The 19,482-nt window shown below is 43.3% G+C and overlaps 1 protein-coding gene across 4 annotated transcripts in view; it reads left to right on the top strand.

The window, feature by feature from the left end:
- LOC120914098 (torsin-4A-A-like) overlaps positions 1-18,555 on the top strand; it is a 59,624-nt gene extending 41,069 nt beyond the window's left edge. For all 4 annotated transcript variants that reach the window (XM_040324577.1, XM_040324580.1, XM_040324579.1 and 1 more), the window contains one exon: positions 17,173-18,555. In XM_040324577.1, coding sequence (XP_040180511.1) covers positions 17,209-18,468 — 1,260 coding nt within the window. In that variant the 5' untranslated portion in view covers positions 17,173-17,208 and the 3' untranslated portion in view covers positions 18,469-18,555. The remainder of the gene's footprint in view (positions 1-17,172) is intronic.
- Positions 18,556-19,482: the final 927 nt, after the last annotated feature.

Raw genomic sequence — 19,482 nt, 5'->3', positions numbered from 1 at the left:
TTTTACTACTAATGGCGGCGATCAGCGATTTTTTTTTGTGACTGCGACATTATGGCGGACACTTCGGACAGTTTTGACACATTTTTGGGACCATTGTCATTTTCACAGAAAAAAATGCATTAAAAATGCATTGTTTACTGTGAAAATGACAATTGCAGTTTGGGAGTTAACCACAAGGGGGCGCTGAAGGGGTTAAGTGTGACCTCATTTGTTTTTTTAACTGTAGGGGAGTGTGGCTGTAGGTGTGACGTTATTGATTGTGTTTCCCTATAAAAGGGAACACACGATCAATGACGGCGCCACAGTGAAGAACGGGGAAGCTGTGTTTACACACAGCTTTCCCCGTTCTTCAGCTCCGGGGACCGATCGCGGGACTCCAGCGGCGATCGGGTCCGCGACCCCACGGCTGGGCTTAAAGGGCCACGTACAGGTACTTGGATGTGCCCAGCCCTGCCATTCTGCCGACATATATCGGCGTGACGGGGTCCTTAAGTGGTTAAGTGCAAATTCCAGTATTTAGGCTACAAACAAGTACGATATGCATTTAGCAATGTGATTCAAGGTAGATATTAAGGCAAAAAGCATATTTCTTATTTTATTTTTGATATAGTAAGTAAGTTGCTCAGGGACTCAGGAGGGCAATACATTAGAATGGGTGATGCACACATGAAATTGACTCTCACAGTGATACTGACATGTCCCCTCTTGAGTCAGAGTGAAAGTCTCTCTCAATGCCAGGTGGTCCCTTCAGTCCCCTCCAGTCCAAACATCACTGACAGTCCCACTCCTGGCTTGCCTTAATCCTGTCCTGCAGACCCGCACACCAAGGCTCCGCCTGCTCCGCTTGGCTCCCTTGCACCATGGCATCACACGACAGGCTCAGACTCCGCCTCCACCACACCCGCCCGCCACACTGCCCAAACACACTGTAGCAGGCACTTGGATGGTCTCAGCCAGCTCCAGGCCCCGAGCTGCATATACACAGTTCTGTGCCGAGCGTCACAGCCATATTTTTTACTGGCAACCTTTTCCTCTTATGCCGCGTACACACGACCGTTTTTCGTGTTGTAAAAAATTACGTTTTTTTTTATGTCATTAAAAACTATCGTGTGTGGGCTCCAGAGGATTTTTCACGATGTAAAAAATGGCCATTAAAAATTTCGAACATGCTCTAATTTTTAAGGTTGTAAAAAATGGTCGTGTGTGGGCTTTAACGACATGAAAAAAACGCGCATGCTCAGAAGCAAATTATGAGACGGTAGCGCTCGTTCTGGTAAAACTAGCGTTCGTAATGGAGTAAGCACATTCATCACGCTGTAACAGACAGAAAAGCGCGAATCGTCTTTTACTAACACGGAATCAGCAAAAGCAGCCCCAAGGGTGGCGCCATCCGAATGGAACTTCCCCTTTATAGTGCCGTCGTACGTGTTGTACGTCACCGCGCTTTCCTAGAGCATTTTTTTTTTCACGATCGTGTGTAGGCAAGACCATTTTAATGATCGGATTGAAAAAAACGTTGTTTTTTCTAGACCATTAAAATGTCATTTTTTACAACCCGAAAAACGGTCGTGTGTACACGGCATAACTGCCATTTACTGGCAGGAGAAAAGTGCTCATTTTTTTACTGGCTGCCAGTAAAAATGCTGATGGTTGGCAACACTGAGGCCCCGTACACACGATCGAGTTTCTCGGCAGAATTCAGCCAGAAACTCGGTTCAGAGCTGAATTCTGCCGAGAAACCCGGCCGTGTGTACACTTTCGGCCGAGGAAGCCGACGAGGACCTCGGCGAGGAAATAGAGAACATGTTCTCTATTTCCTCGTTGTTCTATGGGAGAACTCGGCCCGCCGAGCTCCTCGGCGGCTCCAGGACTGAACACGCCGAGGAACTCGATGTGTTTGGCACGTCGAGTTCCTCGGCCGTGTGTACGGGGCTTCACACACATATACTATATGTATAATCTATGGCCCGGATTCACAAAGCACTTACGCCGACATATCTCGAGATACGCCGCGTAAGTGTAAATATGCGCCGTGGTATCTGTGCGCCGTGCCCACAAAACTAGATACGCCTGAAAATAGGCTTCCTATGACCGACGTAACTTGCCTACGCCGTCGTATCGTGGGCGCATATTTACGCCGGGCGCATTTGCCGCTCCCATAGATTTTCTATGCACATATGCAAATTAGGGAGATACGCCGATTCACAAACGTAAAGTAAAGTTATTCCCCATATAGGAGGCGCAACTCATGCAAAGGTATGGACCAGGGAACACAAGCCGTCGTATCTTTTGTCGTTTACGTTGTACGTGAATATGACTAGGCGTAGGTTACGTTCACGTCGTAGGCAGTGATTCGACGTATCTTAGGCAGTTGTCTCGACGTGATTCTGAGCATGCGCACTGGGATGCGGCCACGGGACGGCGCATGCGCTGTTCATTTTAAGTACTTCTATGGCGCTTGGCCCATCATTTGCATGGGGTCACGCCTCATTAGCATGGCTCACGCCCACTTCCACTTACACTGGCTTACGCCGAGGAAACCCAGCGTATCTTTAACAGCGAGTGGGAGCAAGTGCTTTGTGAATCCAGTGCTTGCCTCTGTGCGCTGCGCTGGCGTAGAGTAAAAGAGATACGCTACGGCGGCATAAATATGCGCCGATGTCTGTGAATCCGGGCCTATATATATATACATACTACGTTCTGGGGATCATTCCCTTGCAAAGTGAACAGTTTACTTGTCTTTGGTAAATCAACCCCATCATGTCTGACATTTGATTTACAAAAGATAAGTAAAAAGGGAATTTGCATTCTGCATGAGTATTTTCCCCAGAGCTTATTGAATCATGAAATCATATGTAAGCAAAAATGCTGTTTTTTTTTTTCCTGACACATGACTAGATATTCTTTGCAAAGTAAAATTTCATCACATTCACTAATTTCTGTGAAAAATTTTCATGCAAAGAACAACTTTCCTTGCAAAGTAAAATATCCATTACATAGTGCAACTCTGTGTGCAACGTGAACAGCTTATTTGCCTTTGGTAAATCATCCTGAATGTATCTGACAGTTAATAAATAGACTGTTCAATTTGCAAGGGAAATTTTATTTTGCATGGGAAGTTTGGCCTTAGTTTAGTGAATGAGGTGACTGTTCACACAAAAATGCATTTTTTTTACACAAGGAATTACACTTTTCTTTGCTGTAAAATCTTCCAATGTTTACGGAGTACCATATCCTGGTAATATCCTGGTAATATAAAATGAACTTTGGATCACCTCATATTATGATAAACATAACATAACATATGATAAACATGTCCAAGCTCTAGATATGTAAATAACCTGTAACACAAAGCAAGAACAGAGAAATGGACTTTATAATTTGGCAAGTTTTTATCTGGAATTCTGTTAATTTTCACTGAACATTAAAAGAGGATTGCTCAGAGCTGGATTAACTCTGTGTGGCAAGACTGGGCACAGATGATAGGAAATCTTATACTCTACATTGTGACATCAAAAGCCGAAAAACGATGTGAAGCCCACGCACGATGATTTTAAATGACGTTTTTAAAAACGTCGTTTTTTTTCATGCCGAAAAACGACCGTGTGTACGCGGCATAAGGTCTGGGGCAAACTCTTGCAAGGTGCAACTTCCCTTGCAACATGAACAGCCTATTTACAGTGCCTTGAAAAAGTATTCATACCCCTTGTAATTTTTCACATTTTGTCATGTTACAGCCAAAAACATAAATGTATGTTATTGGGATTTTATGTGATAGACCAACACAAAGTGGCACATAATTCTGAAGTGTAAGGAAATGATTAATGTTTTTTTTTTACAAATAAATATCTGAAATTTGTGGGGTGCATTTGGATTCAGCCTCCCAGAGTCTGAATTTTCAAGTCTTGCCACAGATTCTCAATTGGATTTAGGTCTGGACTGTGACTGGGCCATTCTAACACATGAATATGCTTTGATGTAAACCATTCCATTGTAGCTCTGGCTGTATGATTAGGGTCGTTGTCCTGCTGGAAGGTGACCCTCCGCCCCATTCTCAAGTCTTTTGCAGACTTTACAGAAACAAGATAAAGTGCAAGGCGCACGCACCTAGTGCATCACCACAAAACAATTTTCTCAATAAAAAATGGATACTCACAAGAATAAAAATTGTAGGCCTAAAAACACACAATGCTGTATAGTGTGGACACACATGTGGCGTATTCACATCACAGGGTATACATCTAACGCATAAGCTAAACTTAGCTCTGAGGAAGTATACCCCGTGATCAGGGGAGGACTGACCATTTGGGCACTCAGGTACTGCCCGAGGGCCCCATGCCACTAGGGGGCCCCATCAGGGTTGCCAGCCTCAGTAAAACCAGGGACAGTATGTAAAAATGTGTGTTTTAGAAAAAATCCCAAGATTACAGCTGCCACACCTCTCCAGTACCTTTTCAGTATGTGTATGTGTATTCTGTGTGAATGTATACTGTGTGTGTATATTGTGTGTCTGTGTGCATATACAGTGTATGTATACTGTATGTGTGTGTATACTGTGTGGCCCTATAATCTATTGCCCGGAGGCCCGATAATCTCATATTGCACGGGGGCCCCATAATTTCCTATTGCCCGGGGCCCCATGAGTTATCAGTCTGCCCCTGCCCGTGATGTGAATACGCCACACGTGTGTCCACACTGTCCAGCATTGTGTGTTTTTTGGCCTACAATTTTCTGCCATCTTGTGAGTATTCATTTTGTATTGAAAAAATGTTTTGTGGCAATGCACTAGGTGCCGTGCACCTTCCATTTTTTCTTGTTTCTGTAGTATCGTTTGGATTACCCTATCCAGGGAGAGCAGCACCCGCACAGTTCTTTGGCATTACAGTTGTCCTTGCTGTTTTACACCACAGAAAACTCATAGGGCTGGAAGTGACTGCTTGCAGACTCTAACAGGTTTTGTTCTGAGATTGCCCTGTATTTGGCTCCATTCATCTTCCCATCAACTCTGACCAGCTTCCCTGTCTCTGATGAAGAAAAGCATCCCCACAACATGATGCTGCCACCACCATGTTTCACAATGGGGATGGTTTATTCAGAGTAATGTGCAGTGTTAGTTTTCTGCCACACATAGTGTTTTGCTTTTAGGCCAAAAAGTCTAATTTTGGTCTCATCTGACCAGAGCACCTTCTTCCACATGTTTGCTGTGTCCCCCACATAGCGTCTCGCAAACTGTAAACCGGACTTCTTATTGCTTTCTTTCAAGAATGGCTTTCTTTTTGCCACTCTTCCATAAAGGCCAGATTTGTGGAGAGCACGACTAATAGTTGTCCTGTGGACAGATTCTCCCACCTGAGCTGTGGATCTCTGCAGCTCCTCCAGAGTTACCATGGGCCTCTTGGCTGCTTCTCTGATGAATCCTCTCCTTGCCTGGCCTTTTAATTTAGGTGGACGGCCATGTCTTGGTAGGTTTCCAGTTTTGCCGTACTATTTCCATTTTCAAATGATGGATTGAACAGTGCTCCGTTAGATGTTCAAAGCTTGGGATATTTTTTTATAACCTAACCCTGCTTTAAACTTCTCCACAACTTTATCTCTGATCTGTTAGGTGTGTTCCTTGGCCTTCATGATGCTTTTTGTTCACTAAGGTTCTCTAACAAACCCACAAGGGCTTCACAGAACAGCTATATTTATACTGATGTTAAATTACACACAGGTGAACTATATTTACTAATTAGATGACTTCTGAAGGCAATAGATTCCACTAGATTTTAGTTAGGGATATCAGAGTAAAGGGGGCTGAATACAAATGCATGCCACACTTTTCACATATTTAAAAAAAAAAAAAATTGAAAACCATTTATCTTTTTTCTTTCCACCTCACAATCACTTGCCACTTTGTGTTGGTCTATCACAAAAATTCTCAATAAAATGCATTTACGTTTTTGGTTGTAACATGACTAAATGTGAAAAATTTCAAGGGGTATAATACTCTTTCAAGGCACTGTAAATATGCTGTTCATGTTGCAAGGGAAGTTGCACCTTGCAAGAGAGTTACTGTAATAACTCAACCGCTAGTGTCAAGAGTGAAGAGGAAATATATGTGCCCTAGCATAAAGGAAATCTACATCATGCTTGGTTACTCTCCCTATAAAAGTGAACTAATTCATATGTAAACACAAAATGAACAGACGGCATGCAAATTTATCCTAGAGTAGCCCACCACTGCCCTCTGCAAGAATACATTCCCTGTGTAAACTTCAGCATTTTCTGAAGCGTCTACTTTCTCTCCTTGATTGTTCTACAATATATATTATATACAATATATACAATATATTCCCTGCCCCTACATCACTGACCTAGTCTCAAAATACCAACCTAATCGTTCTCTTCGTTCTTCGCAAGACCTCCTACTCTCTAGCTCTCTCATCACCTCCTCCCACGCTCGCTTCCAAGACTTTTCCAGAGCCTCTCCAAGTCTATGGAACTCATTACCCCAATCTGTCCGTTTATCTCCTACTCTATTAGCTTTTTGACGATCCCTGAAAACCCTTCTCTTCAGAGAAGCCTATCCTACCCACACCTAACAACTGTATTTTCATCTTGTCCATCTGATCATCCCTCACAGGAAAATACCCTTTGTTCCACTTGACCCTCCCTTCTAGATTGTAAGCTCTAATGAGCAGGGCCCTCGGATTTGTCCTGTATTGAATTGTATTGTGATTGTACTGTCTTCCCCGATGTTGTAAAGTGCTATTTATTCTTACTTCACAATATGTTTGAATTACAAAATAATGTGTGGCTATTACATGTCTTTTACATACTTATCTAGTGAAAGTGGAGTTTTCCCTTAAGGGGGAAGGGGGCTGTACTTCTAGAGCATGCAGACTCAGAATAATTTAAAGCGGGGGTCAACACAAACATTGAACCTCCGCTGTCCGGATTCCTCCCCCCTTCCGATGTCACATTTGGCACCTTTTAGGGGGGAGCAGATACCTGTCTAAGGCCCCGTACACACGAGAGGATCCATCCGCTGAAAAATCTCAGCGGATCGGTTTCAGCGGATAGATCCCCTGGTGTGTACGTTCCAGCGGATATTTATCCGCGGATATTTCCGATTTCCAGCAGATAAAAATTTGTTAGCATGCTAACAAATCTATCCGCTGGAATCGGCTCCAGCGGATCGATCCGGTGGTCTGTACAGACTCACCGGATCGATCCGTCCGAACCCGTCCCTCGCATGCGTCGTAATGATTCAACGCATGCGTGGATCTCCTTATATGAAAGCGTCGCGCACGTCGCCGCATCATCATCGCGGCGACGGCGCGACACGTCACCGCGGTTGAATTCCGCGCAGATTTGGATCCGATGGTGAGTACATGCCAACGGATCCAAATCTGCCAGAGGATTTATCCACGGATACGGTCCGGAGGACCGTATCCGCGGATCAATCCTATCGTGTGTACGGGGCCTCAGACAGGTATTTGCATCCACTTCCGGGCATAGATAGCTGCATTATCTGCGGGTATGTACGCCACGTCCGGCGCCCCCTCCTGTCTTCTGGGAAACACACAGGTCCCAGAAAACAGCAGAGACCATTCAGATCGCGCAGCGCGACTCAATCTTGCGCAGTAGGGAACCAGCCTAATTCCCTTACCAAAGATAGCATCCGAGATCCGAGCAGTGCTGGGTGCTGACATCGCAGGCGCGCTGGACAGGTAAGTGCCCTTATTTTAAAAGTCAGCAGCTGCAGTATTTCACCCCATATCGTTTTATTTTTCTTCTCTCTCTATTGTTTTCTAGCTATTGTTCCTGTATGTTATGCTTAACTGTAATGTTTTATTGTTACTGTGTTTTTTTGTATTTGCTTTGCAGGTATGGTATGTCCTACTGTTATACTGTAATGTTACTTTGTTTTGTTGTTAACCATTATATGCTTTGCAGGTACGCCATTCAGCTGCAGCAAAGGTTTATTTATTCGGACAGCAACAGGGTTTGCTGTCAGAATAAACTATATGTAAAGCCGTGACTCCAGCACTGTAGGAAGTGAATTCACCACCACAGATGCAATACAAAAAGTTGTTTTATTGAGTTGTTTTAATGTTACCATTCTTTGCTTTTCAGGTACTCCATTCAGCTGCAGCATGGATTTATTTATTTTGACAGCAACAGGGGTAAATCAGCGAGCGACTCCAGTGCTGTAGGAGGTGATTTTACCACCACAGTTAAAAAAAAGAGCATATATGCCGAAGCATGGAGGCAGGGGTGGAAGGGTGATTTGCCGCTAACATTAGGGGCAGATTGCCCCCATGCTTCGGCATATATTTTTAACTCTTTTTTTGGCACAGATTGCAGTAAAAAAAAGTTGTTTTATTGAGTTTTTTTTTATTGTTATTTGATTGTTTTTTTTATTGTTACCATTGTTTGCCATTCAGCTGCAGAACTGATTTATTTATTTTGACAGGAACAGGGTTTGCTCTCACTATACGTAAATCAGCGACTCCAGCTCTGTAGGAGGTGATTTCACCACCGCAGTTAAAAAAAATGATGCATGTATGCCCATCATTAGAAGTGAGATGCAGGTTGGTACTCCAATGGTGGGCATACCACCGATTGATCAATATGAATGGAGGAATCTGTTAGGTTCTCTTTTTTTATCTACGGGCTGCATGAAAAAAAAGAACATTACAATATATGCTCAACAAGGACCAGTGACGTACTGGTATGTTGCTGGACTTTGAGTGGTTATACCAGAATGATGCCTGCAGGTTTAGGTATTATCCTGGTATCGTTCTTTTCAGCAAGTGGTCGGCTTTCATGTAAAAGCAATCCTAGCAGCTAATTAGCTGCTAGACTGCTTTTACAATCAGTGGGATAGAATGTTTACCCCCCGCCGTCTGCCATGGTTTTCTCAGGCTCTCCTGTTCCATCAGGGAACCCGAGAATGCAGCCGGTGGTTCCACCAGCTGACCATAGAGCTGATCGGAGACCAGAACAGCTCCAATCAGAGATCTAGAATCTAATTGGCCCCCATTTTTTTTTTCAAAAAAGAGTACCTGTCACCGCCTATTGCTATCATAGAGGATATTTACATCCCTGTGATAACAATAAAAATGATAAAAAAAAAATGAAAGGAACAGTGTAAAAATAAAATAAAAAGGCAAAATAAATAGTTAAATAAATAAAGCACCCTGTCCCGTGCTCGCACGCAAAGGTGAACGCAAGCGTTGGTCTCGTGTTGTATCTAAACAGCAATTGCACCATGCATGTGAGGTATCACCACGGACGTCAGACCGCGGGCAGTAATTCTAGCAGTAGACCTCCTCTGTAATTCCATAGTGGTAACTTGTAATGGTTTTTAAAAATGCATGTAGTTTGTCGCCACTGCAGTTGTATCTATGTACTATCTATGTAGTTGTATCTATGTACTTGGCATAAGATCATCTTTTTATATTTTACCAAACATTTGGGCAATATAGTGTTGTAACGGTCAGGGGTTAACGCCGTTTACGATATTCCATTCCACCAACCCACGACAGCTTATCGACACTCCACAATCCAGCGAACACGACCCATAGGATTCCCCAGAAACGAGACACACACAGCTCTGTTCTCTGGTTCAAACAAATAGATTTTAATGGGAAACTCAGGCTTCTTATATACACCAAAAAGCATGCTGCAGTAATCAAAGGGACAATGACACACTCCACCCACATACATCATACCACAACATCATACAATAACGAGCCTCCAATACACATCTTGGGTAGACTTTCTGGTGCCAGGTCTGACACAATCCACATGAGCTAATTAGCTACAGCTGACAAGTCAGACAGACATCATGACTACGGCTCCTCTCACCTGCTGTTCAATACACATTTATCATCAATAGGAATTCACACAATACAGTGTTAATTAGCATCACACAATGGAAAGGTCTTTAGAAGCCAGACTAAGGTTAGTTTACATGACAGTAGCAGACTTAATTACCCCCTTAACAGTCTGTGTTCCCACATTGAATGAGCCACTCTTCTGTTGACCTGTTGGGTTCTGAATGAACAACCTGTAAATAGGTCTTGCAGACATTCTTGTTAAAACAATCCAACATATGTCCCTTATTTCCTGGCTCAATCTGTGTAAGAGTTTCTGGGTCCCACGGACCTCCTGTTACAAGTGTGTTTCAGTGCATTAAAATTTAAAGTTTTTTATTCCCAAAAAATTGAGTTTGAAAAATCAATGCGCAAATACTGTGTGAAAAAATAAATTGCAACATCCACCATTTTAATCTGTAGGGCCTTTGCTTTAAAAAAATATATAGGGTTCAAAGTATTTGCTAGTAAATTTTTTTTTCCTCAAAACAAAAGTGTCAAAATGGGCTTGTGGAAAAACATAAAATATTACATGCCTCTCAGCAAATAGATTGGGGTGTCTACTTTCCAAATTGGGGTCATTTGTGGGGGGGGGGTGCTATCTGATAACTTTAGGTCCTCTAAAACTGTGAAATCACCACTTTACGCCCTTAGAAAGCCTGAAGGTGGTGATTGGTTTTCGGGCTCCCAAAAAGTCTCACACATGTGGTATCCACGTACTCGGAGAAACAGCAGAATGTATTTTGGGGGTGTAATTCCACATATACCCATGGCATGTGTGAGCAATATATCATTTCAGTGACAACTTTGTGTCACTGTGACAAAAAAGTTTAATATTCAATGGGCTCAACATGCCTCTCAGCAAATTCCTTGGGGTGTCTACTTTCCAAAATGGGGTCCTTTGGAGGAGGGGCTTGTACTGCCCTGCCATTTTAGCACCTCAAAAAATTAGATAGACAGTCATTTTCTAAAAGCTGCGTAAATTCCAGTAAATGTACCATAGTTTGTAGACGCTATAACTTTTGCACAAACCAATAAATATACGCATGTATATATATATACAAATGTATGACTAAAATTGAGTTTATTTGATTTTTGGTTTTATAACAAAAAGTAGAACATTTTATTCGATTTTTTTTCCAAATTTTCAGTCGTTTTTTTGTTTATATTGCAAAAAATAAAAATCCCAGAGGTTATCAAATACCACCAAAAGAAAGCTCTATCCGCACAATTACCAGTTAAAGCAGCACAGTGCCAAATTGTAAAAAGTGCTCTGGTCATTAAGGGGGCAAATTCTTCCGGCCCTTAAGTGGTTAATCTTTTTCCTGTATGGTTCTCTTTGAGAACAAAAGGTTGCAAAGTACAATATGAAGGTGGGATGTTTATTCAGCTCCAGTTATGTAACTCCGCAGCCTGTCTCTGCTCTGAAGCTCTTGCTGTCCTCTTCAGGAACTTAAAATAGGAAGTGATGTTGTCACATACACATGGACGTTAAAGCTGTTAGAGGATAATATTAACTTGTGTTTCTCTTATTGTGAGATAAAGCTTGTCAGTTGCGGTATTGGCTCCTCTTGTCTTGAATGTGGACGTGTGGCAAAGCATTCCTTCCTGTTTCTGAAAAATGTAGATATTGTTTGCAATGCATGTTTAGTGAGATAACTGTCTTTTGCTTGATTTTATATACGATCAGCTCCTGGGAAAATGGCCAAATAAAATATGGGAGTATCAGAGTTATGGGGAAAACAGACGTAAAGAGTGCCCCCTTGCAGGGCCGGTGCAAGGATTTAAGGATTTTTGCCAACTCAGGCGAAGGTGCATTTTGACGCATTTTGTGCATTTGCCCCCCCCCGGCATGCACGTACGCACACACACACCATACATTTTATCTGTGCTTCATTAAGCTTTAATGGTTATGATGCTTAAAGTGATCGTTGAACTTATTTATCTTTTACAGAGAAAGCAAACAAACTATTTGTGGTTTTGTAAAGTGCATTTTATCAACAGTTGTTCCCTAAATGTACTATTGCTGGGATTTGTAGTCCTCTATAGCTGCTGGTATTCTGCATTGCGTTGTATATAATGTACTATTGCTTTGATTTGTAGTCCTCTATAGCTGGTGGTATTCTCCATTGCACTGTATAATGATTATACTGCGCAATGCAGATTACCACTGACCAGTTATAGAGGAACTACAAATCCCAGCAATAATATATTAACCAGCCTGTATAATGTATTATTGCTGGGATTTGTTGTCCCTCTATAGCTGCTGGTGTTCAGCATTGTGCTGCTGTATTATACAATGCACAATACAATACACAACACAATACAATACAAAAGAATACAATACAATGCAGCATACCATGTGCACTTTGTCTTTGTTATATTACATACCGCTCCCACTTCAGCCAGCTCCCAATCCCGATTCCCGGTACAAGTCCGATGTGTCTGGGGTTTGTTACCATGAGAGGGTGAACCGAAAACGCCTCCTCGCTCGGTTCCAACTTCCAAATCTGTGCACTGGGTGGCTCCCAAGTCTCTCAACAGGTCGCTGTCGCCTTCAGGATGATGCCGCACTGCCTGCTGGTCTGGTCCGTCTGTTGCTCCGCTGTACAGAATCCCTCCTTAGTACAGAGACCCCCGCAGTATACACGCCCTCCATCAGCATAGACAGCCCCCCCCCCCCGCACATGTCCATCTACTTAAAATAGTACAGTACACGTACAGACCTCAGAACAGCGTGGCCGCGGATATACACACAGCAGTATGTGTCCCTCGGGCTCCTCCTCCTCACTGGATGTAAACAGAGTGGAGGAGGCGCCGGCGGCTTCAATACGCTCCACAGAGTGAGGCGCTGATCAGTGTGGGGCAGCGGGCGGTGTTAGCAGTGCCTGCACGGCCGCACCCCCCGCACACCCACTCAATTTTCTGCCCTGTCCACTGCCGGCGCCGTAAGGCAAGTGCACATGTTGCCTTGGGCTAGGGCCGGCCCTGCCCCCCTGTCCTCTGTGATGACCTTAAAGCGAATATTTCAACACCAAGTTTACTATATTATTATGTCAGGGGAGACTTTATATGTTTCTTAACCAGTTGTCGACCAGGCCATAGCCGAATGACAGCTACAGCATGGTCGGATAACTCTGGCCAGCCGTCATATGACGGCCTCCCAGAATCGGGAATGTCCGTGACCGTCGGGTCTCCCAGACCCGTCGTGTCACGGATTGGGGTAAAGGGCCAGTGAAAGCAGCCTTTTACCACATGATCACTTAAAGAAACCGGAGTATGTCCGGTTCGACTCCTCCCCTCTCCTCACGCTGATCGGTACAGCGTGTGAGGAGAGTGGGAGAGCCGGGTGCAGCAGCACTGTGGGCTGGATCTGAAGTTCCCACAGCGCTGATCTGTGCCCATCCCTGGCTCATTCATCCACATTCATGCTCCATCCATGGCTCATCCATGCTCCATCTATGGCTCATCCATGACTCATCCATGCTCATCCATGGCTCATTTATCCATCCATGGCTCATCCATGCTCCATCCATGGCTCACCCATGGTCCATCCATGGCTCATGCATCCCCATCCATGGCTCATTCATGCTCCATCCATGGCTCACCCATGGTTCATCCATGGCTCATGCATCCCTATCCATGGCTCATTCATGCTCATCCATGGCTCATCCATGCTACATCAGGGATCATCCACAGGAGAGGAGTGTGGAGGGTATGACAGTGGGCACTATGTACAGGAGAGGAATGTGGAGGGTATGACAGAGGGCACTATGTTCAGAAGAGAAATATATGACAGTGAGCAGTATGTACAGGAGAGGAGCGTGGAGGGTATGACACTGAGCAGTATGCACAGGAGAGGAATGTGGAGGGTATGACAGTGAGCACTATGTACAGGAGAGAAGTATGTGACAGTGGGCAGTATATACAGGAGAGGATTGGGGGGTATGACAGCGGGCACTATGTACAGGAGAGAAGTGTATGACAGTGGGTAGTAAGTACAGGAGAGGAGTGTGGAGGGTATGAAAGTGAGCAGTACGTACAGGAGAGAAGTGTGGAGGGTATGACAGTGGGCACTATATATAGGAGAGGAGTGTGGAGGGTATGACAGTGGGCAGTATGTACAGGACAGTAAAGTGGGTGACATGACAATGGGCACTATGTACAGGAGAGAAGTGTATGACAGTGGGCAGTATGTACAGGAGAGGATTGTGGGGGGTATGACAGGGGGCACTATGTATAGGAGAGAAGTGTGGAGGGTATGACAGTGGGCACTATGTATGTGAGAGAAGTGTGGAGGGTATGACAGTGGGCACTATGTATAGGAGAGAAGTGTGGAGGGTATGATAGTGGGCACTATATATAGGAGAGGAGTGTGGGGGGTATGACAGTGGGTACTATGTATTGGAGAGAAGTGTGGAGGGTATGACAGTAGACACTAAGTATAGGAGAGAAGTGTGGAGGGTATGACAGTGGGCACTATGTACAGGTGAGGAGGATGAAGGAATCTGGGAAGAAGTAATGTAAAGGTTTGTGGAAGGATATATAGGGACTGCATAGTGGTTAAGCGGACCATACATGGATTAAAATTAAGCCAATTAGGCAGGGACCAGCCATAGTCGATTTATGTATAGGCTAGCTGATTGTACACAAGTCAATCTATTAATCGACTTGAGTAAATCCAGCCTATCAAGTTTTTCCCAAAACAATCAGTGCTGCCAGCTATATTTAGCAACACTGATCATTGTATTCTTTGGATTGATTCCCCATCCACAGGTCAGCAGGTGAGAGGGTGTGTGGGCACAGGCTGGGGAGAGAGGTCTGTCAGTGGGGGGATGTGAGGTGGTCATGGAGGGATATCGATGGGGGGAGAAACTGGGAGTGATATCTTTTGGAGTAGGGTCTGTCACCTGCAGATGACCTGTGACATAAGTTGAATGGAGGTGGCTAATATGGGAAGTGGCTGTTGAGTGACCTGGTTGGTGGTGAGTGTGAAATGGATGATGTGTTTCAAGTTTCTTTCACATTTGCGGTAATGATTACCGCACTCTGAAAAGTGATCTGTGGTGGATTACTTTTAAACGAGTGGTAGTGGCAGCAGCTGACAGACGTTCATGAGGTGCTACTGCCGCCTCCTTGTTTTTTTTTTTTTTTACATTGCTGAATGGTAGTTTTACATTATTGGACTATGCTGCTACTGCAGGCGAGTTTGGCTTGCAGTTGCAGAGTGAGCCCATTGAAATCAGTAGGCGCATTTGACAGGCGGTGCTGCCTGTCAAACTCTGCAGGCTGAGTTAAAGATGCTGCAGCTAAAGAAATTACAAAAAAAAGTTGCAGCTGTGAAGTAAAGCATCACACCTACGGCATTCGTACAGCCCTGTCAAATTCTATTTTTAAGATTTGGGTCAGGGACGTGCGGTGAGGTTATATACGCCTCGAACGTTAGAGTGAGAGCAATAATTCTAGCACTAGACCTCCTTTCTAACACTAAACATGTAAACTGTAAAACAAATTAAAGCACCGCCTATGGATATTTTTAAGTAACAAAGTTTGGCGCCATTCCAAGTGTGCGCAAATTTAAAGCGTGACACGTTAGGTATTTATGTACTCGGTGTAACATCATCTTTCATAGTATACAAAAATCTTTTTTTATTATTATTTATGAAACGGTTTCTTTCCAAAAAATATATATATTTTTAAAAACTTTACTCAAGCATGTGGCTTAACGGACAAATTACTGAAGTTTGAAGTTATAACTTCAAACCAGTAATTTCACAGTTAATAGATAAATAATAAATTATTATGTTATACAATATAGCATATAAATATATGATTTAGCTTGATTAAAGCAGTGCCTTTTCAGCAGCAGAAGATTCTCATTCTTCCTCTCAACAGTGTGAGAAAAACATGAGATTGTGGGTAAACCTTATGCCTATAAACCCATGTTTTTTCCTCCTAATTAAGAGGGCTGAGCTGGAAGGGAACATGTGTCTTTTCGACACATGCCCTTATCTATGACACATTTTTATTGGACAGCTGGGGCTAATGGTTCTTTACCATTGGTACAAGGCTCCAAGCTGTCCATTGAGCTCAGTGCCTCTGATAAGAAGTGAGGAGAGGCACTGTGAGCTCATCCTCTCAGTCTGCTACAAACAGAGTGTGCCAGCTTGTATTTAAACTGGCCGCTCTGTATGTAGCTTCTGACAGGCTGTGCAAGGAGCCTCGTATATCCAGAACCATAGGTCCTAGGAGTCGCAGATTTTGACCAGTGGCTGGGTAGGTCTTCGGCATTTGAGGTCTCTATGATGCACAAACTTCTTTTTTTTTTGGGCAAATGGGCCTATCTTAAGGTAAGGGGCCTGAAGCTGCAGCTCCAATAGCCCCTTTGTTAATCCAGCCCTTCATATTAGCTATGTGCAATGTGTTTCCAATGTATGTGCAATGGTGTGTTTCCAATGTCCTGCAGACTGTGGCTGCTGTTAACCCAAGCAGCTCTGGAAGTGCTCAGGGCAGTATCCCACATCTATGAAGGCAGCATGAAGAGTGGATTTTTACAAGAAGCAGACATGGATACAACCTATTACATGTAATTATTGAATTTAATGCTGTATCCCCCCAAAATGACTAAACTTTAGCTTTAAAGGGGTTGTAAAGGTAATTTATTTTTCCCTAAATAGCTTCCTTTACCTTAGTGCAGTCCTCCTTCACTTACCTCATCCTTCGATTTTGCTTTTAAATGTCCTGATTTCTTCTGAGAAATCCTCACTTCCTGTTCTTCTGTCTGTAACTACACACCGTAATGTGAGGCTTTCTCCCTGGTGTGGAGAAAGCCTCTTGAGGGGGGAGGGGGCAAGCAGGCAAGCCAGGACACTCTCTACTTTGCAGATAGAGAAAAAAGCTGTGTGTTAGTGGGTGTCCTGACACTCCTGCTCGCCCCCTCCCCCCTCGGGAGGCTTTCTCCACACCAGGGAGAAAGCCTTGCATTACGGTGTGTAGTTACAGACAGAAGAACAGGAAGTGAGGATTTCTCAGAAGAAATAAGGACATTTAAAAGCAAAATGGAAGGATGAGGTAAGTGAAGGAGGACTGCACTAAGGTAAAGGAAACTATTTAGGGAAAACATTTTTTACCTTTACAACCCCTTTAACCTAGATTGGAAAAAATGGATAAGTGAGAGGAATGCTCAACCTATTGTATATCAGAAACTTGTAAGATATTGTGCGGATTGAGAATCAATTCAACCCATAAATGTGGAAATCCAATTACTTTACAGTTTTCCAATAAAACGTTTCTATTTTTATTGTAGGACATCTAGCTCCACAATTTTCAACAAACTGTAAAAATGGACAATATGGAACCTATTCCAGAGGCTCCAGCCACAGAACACAAAATCTCACTGGTCACTCCTATTCGTGCCGCAATCCGAATACGCAGAAAAATTCGAACATTTAAAAAAAGCCATCTTGCCTTGGATCTGTCTGGCAAGAGACCTTTGGATAATAATAAATCTTGCCTTTTTCGTCGGCAGCTGTCTACCGAGCATTCCATCTATAGGCCCTCCAGCTGTGAAACACCTAACTTTTTTAAATTTGACACTCCAACCTTGGAGCAGGTTACCTTAAGTAGTCTTAAGCGTAAGAAAAAACGTAAGAAGTCCAGAGCGGTACTTTATCCAGGAAACTCCAAAAGGTATTTACCAGTGGAACAGAAAAGCAAAGCAAAACGATGCCTAATGTTGTTAGTTGGGATCATTTGCTTCCAAATTTTGAATGCTATTGAGAACTTGGATGACAATGTGATAAAATATGAACTAGATGGACTTGAGAAAACAATGCATCGGGAAGTATTTGGACAAAAGTATGCCATTGAGGGAATAATGGATCACCTGAAGGACTACCTGGCAACTCATTGTCATAATAAGCCATTGGTGATGTCAATGAACGGCCCTAGTGGTGTTGGTAAGAGCCACATGGGACGTATATTGGCCAAGCACTTTCGTGCAGTCATGGACAATGATTTTGTTATACAATACTATGTCATGCACAACTGCCCGAAAGATAGTGATATTGAGGCTTGTAAGAACAGTTTAGTGGACTTGATCTCAGACATGGTGACTCGGGCAGAAATTGAGGAAAAAATTCCTGTCTTTATATTTGATGAAATGGAGCATATGCCCCTTCCACTTTTAGACACGTTACAAAGTTACTTTTACTTAAACCAAAACAATGAGTATCTCAATGCAGTCTACATCTTAATCAGCAACATTGGAGGAAATGAGGTGACCAAGTTCATCCTGCAAAATTCATCCAGCGATGTTTTGAACGTTCGGCAAGAACTGAAAAGCATTATCCAATCTTCTTTGAAACAGCACCACCGAATGTGGGATATTGCTGAAATTGTCCCTTTCACTTTGTTGGAGAAAAGCCATATCGCCAATTGCTTTTTAGATGAACTCTTACGGGAAGGGTTTTACCCAGACAATAACAACATTGAAAGCTTGACAGGACAGCTAAAATATTACACTACAAAGGACAAGCAATTCTCCATCACTGGGTGCAAACAGGTGGTAGCCAAAGTGAATCTTTTACATTCATACACATGATTGTTGGGTTAAACCATTCTGACTGCTGTCTAGAAAGTTTATCACCTATATTTAAAGTGAATAAAAGAGATTCTGTAAGTTTAATAACCCTTTGAGGTGAGTTTCTTAATATATTTCCACCAGAAACACATTTGTACATGGGGTTGGTACTGTATATTCTCTCAATGTTTGTGTGGGTTTCCTCCTATAGTCCAATTACAAACTTGTGGGACTGCACTGGTCCTAGGCAGCATTCCCCACTAACACAGATGCCTCGTGCACACAACCATTTTTCTCAGCAGTTTTTCCCGACGTGGTTCCTCTCCAGCCTGATTTGCATACACACGTTCATGCAAAAAAATGTCCGACTAAAGCGAGGTGACGTACAACACGTACGACGGGACTACAGTATAAAGGGGAAGTTCCTTTTAAATGGTGCCACCCTTTGGGCTGCTTTTGGACTGCATACTTGATTCTGAGCACGCGTGTTTTTTCCCCCCTCAGAAAAGTATACACAATTTCGCGAAAAACTGACGAGAAACACGACGAGAAAAAAGAAAGCTGCTTTCATTTTTTTTGTGGGCAGTTTTTTTGTCGAGAAAACTGCTAGGGAGCATACACACAACCGTTTTCGCGTCCAATATAAAAAATGGCAGTTTTCTCGTCGTGAAAAACGGTTGTGTGTACAAGGCAAGAGATGCAGATGTTAGAGTTGAAAGTACCCTGCATAGCAGTTTTCCTAAGTACAATGTTTAAATTCTTTCCTCCTTTGTAAACCCTGACAATATTGTACACCCTAGATCAGTGGTCTCCAAGCTACAGCCCTTTACTTGCCTATATCCGGCCCTTGAGGCACCATTTTATCCACTAACACCAATGATGGGGCACTATTCCTCCCACAGACACCAATGATAGGGCACCATTCCCCCCCATAAAATACCAACAATAGAGTACCATTTCTTCTGCTGGGGCACTATTCCTACCATTAAAACCAATGAGAAGGCACTGTTTACTTCCACTGATCATGATGCCAAG

Source organism: Rana temporaria, chromosome 9 (genome assembly GCF_905171775.1).
Source record: "Rana temporaria chromosome 9, aRanTem1.1, whole genome shotgun sequence".
In the NCBI taxonomy this organism is placed as follows: Eukaryota; Metazoa; Chordata; class Amphibia; order Anura; family Ranidae; genus Rana; species Rana temporaria.
This window is presented reverse-complemented; position numbering and strand designations above follow the sequence as displayed.